Genomic DNA, 12,758 nt, shown 5'->3' on the forward strand with positions numbered 1-12,758 from the left:
GGTCACTGTTCTGGAGTCCAGTGACTATTATTTGATTACTGAGAGTCTGAAAAGTTATTCAACATCACCATACCTATTCCCTCCTCTGTGAAATTGGTACTCGTAACGTCATCTCAAAAGAAGTGACAAGTAGGATATATGTGAACATGTTTGATAAGTTTAAAGCGTTAGTATAAATCTCAAACTTATGGTATCCCGGGTAATGTACTTTGCATACAACTAATTTATTTGGCTTTCTTTTTTAAAAAAACGTGAATCTGTTTTTTCCTGTTTCTACTCTTAATCCAAAGCATCTATGTGCTTGTCTGTGTGTCACTTCTTCTGTGTTGTAGGTTTCTCTCAAAAGACTCAGTCTATCTGGAATGAAGTGTTATTAACCCATCCCAAAGCAAATGACTGATGTTAATAATGATAACAATGTGGATAGTTACAGCAACATATAGTATACCGTGTGCATTTATGTGATACTTTACAAATTTTTAATGCATTTTTATAAGCACGTCAACTCTGTGAGGTGAGGTGGTAAAATAACTGACCTCCGTGTTATATATGTAAAAATCGAAACTCCAATAGATTCCTTTGAGAATTCTATCTGGTATTTGTTATTGTCATCTGCTTTTTTTTTTTATCAAATACTTTATTTGAAAATTGTCTGTTGTTGGGGTAGAAAAATTTTATTGCATAAATTTTCCAATGAAAAAATAGTGAAACTTTTATGAAAAGTTGAAGCCTTAATGCTTTTATAAGATTATGGCATTTTTTTCTGTGGATATTAGTAGATTAGGATACATTTGACCATATCATTGTAGTCTTTTCTCATCCTTTACTATGGGTTTTAAGAATATCCTTAGTATCAGGGTTACTGAAAATCATTTTTTATATTTAAATTAAAAGGAAATATAAAGAAAAATCTGAGTGTAAAGCACATTGGAACATTCAATTATTTTATTTCCCTTTTATCATCAAGCGTATTTAGGATGAATTTACTTTTGATGACTTTGATATAATTATAAAAGTACTCTTACTGGTGTAAATTGATCAATAATCTTTAATCTAATATTAAGGTTAATTTAATTTTGACTCACAGCGACTGAAATCATAAAAAAGAAGACAGACTTTTAAACTCCTGTTTTTGAAGTGTAGCTAGTCTTTAAACAATCAGTATTATATCTTATACAAAAATAATATTCCAGATGTTGCCTACCTTTTGATTTTTCAGTATCTTAATTTATAAAAAGCATTTGATATAGAAATCATAATAGAATGTAAATTATTTTGAAAAGTAAATGCTGTAAAGCATTGTTTTCTACAGAACAACGATGACAATGATTGCAGTATATTATTTGTGTAGAATGTGTTTGTTTATATACCTCTTCACATACACTATCTCACCAGGTAGAAGGCTTTCTTGATTCTTCTTTGGTTAACATTAAGTAAGATATTTGGGACTCATTACTGTGTCTAATGTTTATAACAAATGTCGCTTATTTCAGTTTTTTTACATACACATAAATAGTATTTTTGCAAATTAAATAGTATATAATATGCAAATGATCAGTTCACATGTTTAGATAACTAAATGGATAGGTGGATGTGTCTAATGTCCATATTATATTTTAATATCTGATCTATACATATATAACCATATGAAATTCTTTTTGATTCAAGACAATTTTCTGTGAAACAAACACTTCCATAATTGTAAATTTTAACCTTTATGCCCTACTCAAAAATGACTAGTAATTTGGTTTGTTGATATCAAACATTGATTGTTTAAATAATAAAAGATTTGTAATTGCCCATTTACATCTGAAAATTGTAAGAATAGACACAGATGGTAAATTAATTTTATTATTATAAGAGCTGTAGTAATTAGAAAAAAGGATGATAGTAGGCAGTAAAACAACAGTAGGCCAAGAGACAAAACATAATATATATAATATGTGTATATATATATATATATTTATTTTAAACATTATAATTTAATGATTTGAGATCAGCAATAATATTATATTTACAAAATATTTAAATATCAAATTTTATAATGTATACTTTCATTTTTCATTATTTCTACTTTGAATGCATTTTTGATAATAGCTGATTCTGTAACAATTATGGATATAACTGAGTTTATATAGCTGCTCATTGTATAAAATCCTGAGATAGATTTATGAGTTTATTTTTTCAAGGCATGATGTGAAAATTGTATTGCTTTAACTGCAAAAACATGTCTTTTAACTTGAGACAGCTTCCTCTTAAGGGTTTTCTATGTAATAGGAAAGTACTGTTATTTTTAAAAAGTGTCAATACACTAAAATATTTGCACTACCTATTTGTAATGCATGTTGAGGACAGCCACATTTACATTAATGTTATTATACAATTGTCTGATAATCATCTTTAGACACTAAATCTACACAAGAGAACTTTAGAACATGCTGACCCTCAAGATTAGCTGTTATGCTAAACTGACTGATGAGAATGGAATATTGGCTTTTATTAATCTTCCACTGATAACACGAAATGTATTTTTCAGTTTAAGACATTTACTAATGAATCAATTTTAATTTAGGGACTAAATAAAATTCTCAGTAAGCCTGGCAAATGATAGCCTTGAGTAAACTCAAAGCATTTTCACTCTAAATCAAAATGAGTTCTGCCCTGAATGCTCCTTATCCAACTAGTAGCCTTGCAAGGATTCAGAGGTATTGGTCATATCAAAAAAGGAAGCATCTTTTTAAGAAAGGAAGGAAAGAAAGAAGGGAAGGAAAGAAGGAAGGAAGGAAGGGCGGAAAGAAAAAGAAAGAAAAGAAAAGAAAGAAGGAAGGAAGAAAGGAAGAGAGGGAGGGAGAGGAAGGGAGGAAGGAAGGAAGGAAGGGAGGAACTCTATTGGGTCTAGAAAGTTTCGGAGTAAAATTTACTGTAAGGAGGCCATTCTGACCTTGGGTGTCTTTTTCAGAGTAGGAATCAATTTCATTATATGTATATTTATTTACCCATGAGAAAATCTGCTAACCCAGATCTATTTAGCCCAATTGCCACAAAATATGCCTAGTTTGTGTTTCTGTTTCAATAGTGATGTCTGATTATTCTCTTTGGAGATTTAAAGTTATTCTAAATTATAGGATATTGGCATTTGTGAATAGCAATCTTTAAGGTTAGTGTCGTTATTTGGCTGTACATGAGGAATATGAGTCCATTCTTAAAAATGGTTTTACTTATGGGATTAGTTTATTATTATATTAATTTATATAAATTAAATTTTTAGATATATTTTAATATTTAAAGTTTTTACTGATTTTATTTTTTTAGGTTTGGCTAAAAGCATTTCAACACCATATGTTCATTGCCTGTAAAATAAATAATATGATAATCAGTGAATTTATTTTACTACTGCCTAAGTAAAGCTCTGTGGTTCTATTTTCTTAATTATTTTTTTTATAAGAGAGTGAGTTTTTCCTACCAAATCATCCTGTCTTCACATTGGCAATATCCTATGGGCCAGTTAATGTTGCTTAAGCAGTATTTAACTCCTAACTCAAAATCATGCTGTGTTCAATCAAATATTAAATTAGTTAATATGAATAAACTGAATGAATTTTTTAATGTCTAGTTTTTTTTTAGGTATACTGTAGATATTTCCTTAACAAGTCTAAAACCCTAAATTGACCAAAACCTTATTTAAATCTGTGTAATTAGGAACTAAAATAAAATTGGTATTGGTGTTAATAATGATTTAACTATGTAGAAACTTATTATTTTTTTCTTTTCTTCTCTTTTGACTTCAGGTGCAATAACAGAACCCAGTGTGCAGTGGTGGCAGGTCCTGATGTTTTTCCAGACCCATGTCCGGGAACCTATAAATACCTTGAAGTGCAGTATGAATGTGTCCCTTACAGTATGTATATTCCTGTACTTTTCTTATAAAAAGGAAAGATATTAAGCTTTGTTTTGCATGCATTGACAACATAGTCTCTATGAAAACATAAAAATAATCACATAAATTATATTTAAAAACTGGCTAATTTTAACTTTTCAGGGTCTTACATTTTCCCCACCCTTGGAAGAATTAGGTGTTGCCTGCATGATCCTGCAGCATTTAATTTTGACTATATATTTCTGTATATCAGTATCTATTCTAAAGCTCTTTTCTTAATGCGAGAATATAAAATATTTAGAAAAATGATGGAAGAGTGGTATGCCAGTACTATATCCCTCCAGGTCCAAGCAAACAGAAATGAAAGTGAATAATATACTTGTATATATAGTAGTATAGAAAATGATAAATCTTGAATTTGATAGGAACAATTATATCTAAGCTTCCTGTGCTGCCAAGATATTGAGAAGTAGAAATATATTCACCCAGAGAGAGCAGATTGGAAAGAAAATACAAGGATTACATGGACTAAAGCACTCTTTAGAGAATGTATCTTTTACAGTCTCAAGAACTGTGTCTTTGCAACCTTTATGTCAGAAATGATATATACCAACAACTTTTCTTTTTTCTTCAGGAATAATGAAAAATCAAACAATCAAAAATGACCCTTTTTTTTTTTTTTTTTTTTTGTGGTACGCGGGCCTCTCACTGTTGTGGCCTCTCCCGTTGCGGAGCACAGGCTCCGGACACGCAGGCCCAGTGGCCATGGCTCACGGGCCCTGCCGCTCTGCGGCATGTGGGATCTTCCCGGACCGGGGCACGAACCCATGTCCCCTGCATCGGCAGGCGGACTCTCAACCACTGCGCCACCAGGGAAGCCCTTTCTTGACTTTTTTATCCAAAGGTAGAATCATCATCTCAAAAGAAATATTTTTGATCTGACTAGTTAATTATTCATGGGATACCTTAGTGAAGATCACTCAGGAAATCCTGTATTCTTGTATTACATATGCAGCTCATCCCAGAGGTAGAAAACTCCTCATAAACAAATCCCAGGTTCCAACTTCCCTTGATATCTCAGAAGAAACAACGCATCTGGGGGTCAGCAAGTTTACTGTGTCAAGAGGTAGTTCTAGGTTTGCCTCATTGATGTTTATTTAAAAAGCAGCACATTGCTCATGAGCTGTAAGTGTGTGTACTCCAATAACAATAGAGAAATTTGGCCAGCAAGAAATGAATTGAAATTTAAAAGTAATAATGAAAGCAATCAAGAGAAAATTTCATTGTTCCTTTATTTACAGTGTGATTGATTAGAGAAAGTTTATCTAGGGAAGTTTTATAAGCTTACTTTCTTTGTTGTGAAAAAGCATAAGTGTATAGGTTTTATTGAAATCTCAATTGAGGTTATGCTTCTAATATTGTTATCTCCAGGAACCCGTCTATAAAAATATAAAGCTAAATGACCATTTATTGTTCATTAGTGATACTTTAAAGAAATAAAATTTGTAGTCCACTTTAGAACTGTGACAGTTATACGTAGGTTGCATAATAAGATCTTTGTGAAATATGTAGAATAGCTATTTCCAAAGGCATTTAAAAATATATTAAATAAGGTATGCCTCATTTTTAAAGACAGTTTTAAGAAACTTACAATCATTGCAACATGAAAGCTGAAGAAGTTTTGTCAAATATTTTTTTCACAATTTTTAAAATTTAAAGAATTTCACAGCTCTTTCTTCAGTTTTCTGTATTTCTTCAGAGTTCCTTTAAGGATAACTACTCCAAATTCCTCTGCCAAACTCATTCTGAAAAATCATCTTAAATCATTTCAATGTAGATAAGAACTTGCTCATACACTTTTGTATAAAAGGATTATGGTTTACCACAGATTTCGTCTCTCATAAATTTTTAGAGTTGGGCAATTTGATTCCTGAATATCCTACATTTTCAGGTTTCTGGTAATCCTGAAAATGTACTGATTGCGTTAGAAGTATGTTCATATTATATTAAAATATTTAACTGTTTCATTAAATAAGAATTATAAACACAGGTGCAACCACTTTCCAGTTTATACACAGTTTAATTTATATGATATAGTATAATTGCATTTGTTTAAATTATCTTCAGTATGTTTCAGTTAAAAGTGTAATGTGTAACTGGAAACTCATTTAGAAAATTTAACATGAACTTAAAAGAAAATAATCCAAAAGAAAGTAAAAACCGTAACATAAACTATAGTGACTCATTTGAAAGGTAAGCTGGTTTAGTAGAAAAATGGCCAGATATCAGTAAGCCTGGTTACTTAACAAAAATTCTGGATCCTTTAGCCTCAGGTAAGCTATTAAAATTTTCTGGATCTCACCTTATAGACTTTCCCTCATCTATAGTACAGTAGTCCCCTGTTATCTGTGATTTCACTTTCCTTGGTTTCAGTTATCCATGGTCAACCTCAGTCTGAAAATATTAAATGGAACTTTCCAGAAATAAACAATTCATAAGTTTTAAATCATGTGCCATTCTGAGTAGCATGATGAAATATGCCATCCTACTCGAGACGTGAATCATCCCCCTGTTTAGTGTATCCACTATATATGCTACCCACTTGTTAGTCAGTCATCTGTAACACTTCAGCTGTCACACTATCATAGTGCTTGTGTTCAAGTAACCCATATTTTAATGGCCCCAAAACGCAAGAGGAGTCATGCTGGAAATTTGGATATTTTCTTACTGTGCCTAATTTATAAATTAAACTTTATCATAGATATGTATGTATAGGAAGAAAAACAGTATATATAGGGTTTGGTGCTATCTGCAGTTTCAGGAATCCACTGTGCGTCTTAGAATGTACTCCCTGTGGATAAGGGGTGGGCTACTACAACTTCTGATTTAGTTAATAATAAGCTCTTTTTCTTTTCTCCAGCATAAAAAAACATTGATTTTTCCATTGCTGAAAATATTCACTTATTAAAATAGCTTTCATTTATTAACATTTACTACATGGCTTATATGTTTACATACATTATTTTATTTAATTCTCACACTCTCCGCCCTGTTAGGTATGAGTGTCAGCACTTTACTGAAGAGGAAACATACTCAATAGGATTAGTAAAATGTTTCATGTAAAATGTAGAATAGCTAGGAAATGGCAGAGCCAAGAGTTGAGTTTGTCTGTAATACCTGTTCTTAAGGACGCAGCTATAGTTCTCCCCCTAGATTTTACCCTTTATATTTTCAAGAGTTATTCAGTGGTGTTCAATATTTAACTTTCATCGGTACAGTAAAGGTACATAGTGAAAGCAAATGCTTCAAGGGCCCGGACCCTTTTTCTTCTTTCTTTTGCTACTTACTTTTAAGAGGTTTGTATTCTTTTCTTAAAACAGCTGAATCACTGCAACTTTTATTTTCCCAAACACCTAATGAAGCTTTATGGCAAAGACTAATTTGTGCTATAAAAACACCACCGACAATTTAGAATGAGGCTCTTATCTAAGTAGTAACTTAAAAAGTTGTTTAAATTACCTGTATTATAGGAGAAAATCCTTGTACTTAATTAATATGCTTGTTAAAAGACCCTATTGTATTAGTAGCAGACAGACTTCATATTTAGGATTCAATATTAATATTTGAAAATTTTCTAACTGAACAACTGAATAAACAACCAAACAACAAATACTCTTAGGTTCTGTTTGTTATATAATTTAACAATATCCATTTTCATTTTGAATTTAAGATGACAAACTGCAGTGTATATACTTTGTTATGAATGTTTTCTTAATATTGATATGTGGAAAAATATTATTGATATTTTCTTTTTTTATATATGCTCTGTGTATATATGTTTCTATGGTAATATTGATTTTTAAGGTGATACATTTTCATGGAAAATATCGAAAGAAAATATAGAAATATAGAAAAACAAAATATATAGAAAAACATCAATATTAATGATATATAAGTATATAAGAGGTAATATAGAAAAATTCAACAAAGTTTATTGTATCACACAGGAGAAGGAAAATTAAAAACATCTAAGATAAGCTTGCAATAATTTTTGCAGAGTTTTAGGAGTCAGTAAATTGGTGTATAAATGAACACTGAAATTTTTAAGAGGACTTTAACCTAAATCAACCAAATGGTGTGGCTTGTTTTGAAAAGATGACAGTGGGAAATAAAATAAGGAAAATTAGGAATTTTAAACAATTTAGTGAGGCTACTGAATTTGTCTTATACTCAGTTTTTTGAGTGTCTTGTACACAGTTTTTTCAAAATCACTAAAGTTGTATTTAATCTTTTCTTTCTACTGTCTGTAATTTCTTGTTTGAGTTCAACAGATAGCCTGTTTTGGGGACAGTTGAATCAATACTTTTCTCTGTTCCTGTGACACCTTAGTTCCAGTATGACTTTTATAGCCTTTGCCTTTTCTTTTGAGGTTTGATTTTCTTCCTTCATGATATTTCCTCCCTAGGAGATGACCCAAATATTCAAGAGGTTAAACCTCAGCATTTACCAATGCCACAGTTTTGTTTTTGCAGCTTCCTTCTTCTCACCCCACCCCATCACTTCTAGCCTGATTTGGGATGGAAATTGTGGCATCTTTAAGTAGAGCTTCCTTCATTTAGCCAGTTTACGGGGATGACTTGTGTTAGAGAGAAAACAGTAAAACAACTAACCACCTATATAGAGTATTTCTGAGCAAAAAATCTTTACTTTAGCTTTACTTTGTATCCTGCTGATAATTTGTCTTTTTTCCAAGGCATACAGTTTCACACACATTACACTCAAAAGTGTTTGTCTTCTCTCACAGTCCAGCATTTCTCTTCAGTTCTTTGTTTCTTCTTTTTAAAAATACAAAGTACATATTACTTATTCAGTAATCTTCTCTGCTGGTAGATTTTCTTTGAAATAGATGGGGGAAGCACACAATTGGAGAGCCACTAGAAATGAGTGTTTGGTAGTGGGAAGCAGCCGCATAGCACAGGGAGATCAGCTCGGTGCTTTGTGACCACTTAGAGGGGTGGGATAGGGAGGGTGGGAGGGAGGGAGACACAAGAGGGAAGAGATATGGGAACATATGTATATGTATAACTGATTCACTTTGTTATAAAGCAGAAACTAACACACCATTGTAAAGCAATTATACTCCAATAAAGATTAAAAAAAAAAAAGAAATGAGTGTTTGGTTAAACCAATCTTATTTTATAGCACTTACAGACTTTCTCACCATTCATATTAACCATCTGAAGTTATGTATGTGATTGTCTTTATGGAAAGACATGCAAAACAAGTAATGTTGGAAATTAATATTTACAATTAATTATATAATCTGCTATTTTGTCTTTTTTTACTAAAAGAAAAAAGTACTATCTTTCAGCATTTAAAATGAACAAAAGCCTTTAAATATTTAGTTATAAATAACTAAATACATTTTGCAACTAATATTCAACTGAGTGCATATTTTAATATGTTCACACTCTGGCTCCTATTATGTAAATAAATAATTACATATTTTAAAACTCATGCTGAAATTAACCCATATGTTAAATTTTAAAAATATCACAGAATGTCAAGATATAAATTGATTCCCAATGCCTCAGTACCTTTTCCAGTTTCTGATACATAGGAGACATTCAGTTAAGGCATATTGAATGATTGAAAGAAAAAAGGAAATATGGTCAAAATTTAATCCTCTAAAATCATTATGTTCATTGCTAAAATGATAAACAAAAGAAACTCTTGTCTACACACAAGACCTTATTAATTCAAAGGGAAGATCTATGGTAAAAAATATAGATTATATGAATTTTAGTTTTTCCAAATTGTTTGATGTTGTAATTGTATTCCTCAAGAATGCTAGAATGGTCCTAGCAACCAACTTGTTTTTCATTTTATTCTTCTGTATGCCTCCATATAATGTATCAAGTATTGTCCCTTTATAAGAGGAATGTCAGTTATCTAAATTCTCTTTTTTAGAATGATAGTTATAACAAGAACAATAAAATTCTTCCTTTCTTTCTCCTTTTTCTTGCCACCAAAGTTTCTTTCTTTTTTCTTTTCTTTTCTTTTTTTTTTTAGATATTTGAAATACAATTTTATTCTGATTCTAAACAAAAAGAAATGGGAATGACAGTAACAAATAAGATTCCACCACTGAATATTGTGATGTGACTGTAGCAGTCTTATATTTGGAACTCAAGGAGGAAACAACTGTGTTCCAAAACACCTAAATATGTAGGTCCAAAAAAATGAAGGTTTTTTTTTTTTTTTTAACTGCTACATTCACTCCGAAGCCCATTCATCTCCTTCAGCATCCCAAAGATTAAGCACATGTTCTGCTTAGCTATATAATAAAGTGACAAACATGCTGCACCACTGTTATCACAGGACAGTTGCCTATAAAACTAGACTTCTGATGCTGGGCTCCAGCTTCACTTTCTCACAGGTCATCATCTTCATCCGGGAGGGCAGTTGGCTGAGCAACCTCTAGATCGTGCTCTTACTGCGCTGCCAACGCTGGGTCCATGATCACCTCTGGTGGGGCGAGAGCAGGCATGGCAATGAACTCCAAGTTAGGGTCTCCCATCAGTTTTCTAGCCAGAGGAAGGGCTTTTCAAAGTTGTAGTTACTTTTGGCAGAAATGTCATAGTACTGAAGATTCTTCTTTTGGTGGAAGACAATTGACTTTGACTTAACCTTTCTGTCCTTAATATCCACTTTGTTGCCACACAACAAGATGGGGATATTCTCACACACTGGTACCAGATCTCTATGCCAGTTAGGCACGTTCTTGTAAGTAACTCTCGATGTTACATCAAACATTATAATGGCACCCTGAGCTTGGATATAATAGCCATCTCTCAGTCCACCAAGTTTCTCCTGACCAGCTGTATCCCATACATTGAACTTAATAGGTCCTCTGTTGGTATGGAACACAAGGGGATGGACCTCAACACCCAAGGTAGCTACATACTTCTACTCAAATTCACCAGTCAGATGACGTTTCACGAATGTAGTTTTACCAGTACCACCATCACCAACCAATGTAAGTTTGAACTGAAGTTGGGGTTCTCCTTGGGCAGCCATCGTGATGTTAACGCGGGCGGGGGCTGCGAGGGTGCGCCATGGAGACAGCGTCTGGGGCGCTGCTCCCCTGTCCGGCTCCCCCAGCCCCCAGGGCCAGGCTCACGCCTGCTCCAAGTGCAGATGGAACGGAGTGGAGGCCCGCTTGGTGCGGAGGCCAGGGGCCAGTTTCTTTCTTAAATAGTTTCTACTTGACAGTATCTTGCACCTAACATATAATTCATAAAACTTTTTCAAGTGAATCAGTAATTAATAGTTAATTTAAACTTTTATTGTATGTCCCAAATATGAAATATTCATAGAAATTGCTATTTTAAGTTTGGAAAACAGGAAGCGTAGGTGGACTATATACTTTCTTAGAAGTTTTCAGCCTAAATTCTCTCCTATTCTTGTCTAGCTGCTTCATATGTTTATGGAAATTATTCTCAACTAGTTTATATCATTTGCTTTCAAGACCTCCCTCTTTTATCTTCCTTTCATCACACAACATCTATTGCAGACCAGGCACTATGCTAAACACTAGGTAGAATGCTAGGATAAAAATTCTGCCATAGAGGAATTTAGCCAAATGAGGCTCAAGGTCCCCAAAGTTACACTGTTCCTAGCTCAGCAAAGCAACTGAGCACTTCATGTTAGCAGTGCACCTAGAAAACATGCCCATCCCATAGCGGCTGATGTTTGTAGGGGGTGTGTGGGGGTGTGTATCTTCAGGGAAGGTTTTCTAGAGGAGATGACTCTTGAGCTGAATCTTAAAGAATGAGTAGACTTTAATGAGAAGGGCAATAATTTTTGGCAGATGGGACAATGTAAGATAAGTAACTGTTACCGTTAATATAAAACCAAAACACTTTGGTGTTTGCATGAAAAACAAAACACAAGAGTGACAGGAGATGAACCCATAGATGGGCAGGGTAGAAATCATGACTCTCCTGTATGCTGGGATTCTTCTGAGCCCTAATACTCATCACAGTGTGGAGCATAAAGATAATAAACTATTTTTAATGTAATTAACTAATACATTAATAAGAAATACTTGTTTGAAAATCTGCAAAAACCAATTTTGACTAATTTAAGTTGAAAAATGAAGCCTTTTGTGGCGGGAGGGAGGGTGGGAAATACAAAGTAATAGTTCCAGAATCAAAAGAAGAAAGGTGAAAAACAGGTCTGAAAAAATAAGATCCAGTGATCTAGTGAACAAGAGTTAGTGGACAGTCTCTTAAGTACTCTGCGTTTGGATGAATCAGTTACAAAAATGGTCCATCTGATCTAAGTCCTGTAATGATCTGGGCTAGGACATCAGGACTGCATGAAACTAGAGCTGAGTAGTTGCTGCACCTTTTAAATAGGGTCTGCTCTTTGCTATTTCCTGTCATTTCCATTTCTTATTTTATTGTACTTAGTTCATTATACTCTTTTAAAATATCTCCTGGCTTCTGAATATACTTAAATTTACAACTCTTGTTCTAGAGTTTGTATCTAATCAATGCTAATAGGTGTAAAAGCACTCTAAATAGTTACCATATATATATTTTTTATTTTCAAAATATGTAGTATTAAGTTCTTGCACCAACAATAATTCTACCAATAGAAGTTTATCAGTATGTATTATGGGTTAATCAGTGTGTTAAGTGCTGGGGAAAAGTAGAGTTCGGCCTTATGGATCTGGTGGTCCCGTGGATAAGGCAAATAATAAACACATTAACCAATACATATAATCATAAATGATAAAATGCAAGAAGAAGATAAACACAGTTGTATAATAGAAAACAATAAAAGGGCTAGCTTATATAGGTGTGATAAAAGA

At 32.9% G+C, this 12,758-nt stretch overlaps 1 protein-coding gene and 1 pseudogene across 22 annotated transcripts in view; one reads left to right on the forward strand and one right to left on the reverse strand.

Annotated features, from left to right (window-relative positions):
• The window catches only part of ADGRL3 (adhesion G protein-coupled receptor L3), an 859,466-nt gene that overhangs the window by 459,115 nt on the left and 387,593 nt on the right, over positions 1 to 12,758 (forward strand). For all 22 annotated transcript variants that reach the window (XM_060299415.1, XM_060299418.1, XM_060299419.1 and 19 more), the window contains one exon: positions 3,789 to 3,898. In XM_060299415.1, coding sequence (XP_060155398.1) covers positions 3,789 to 3,898 — 110 coding nt within the window. The remainder of the gene's footprint in view (positions 1 to 3,788; positions 3,899 to 12,758) is intronic.
• Positions 10,311 to 10,960, reverse strand: LOC115865678 (GTP-binding nuclear protein Ran-like; annotated as a pseudogene).

Source organism: Globicephala melas, chromosome 5, assembly GCF_963455315.2.
Source record: "Globicephala melas chromosome 5, mGloMel1.2, whole genome shotgun sequence".
Lineage (NCBI taxonomy): Eukaryota > Metazoa > Chordata > Mammalia > Artiodactyla > Delphinidae > Globicephala > Globicephala melas.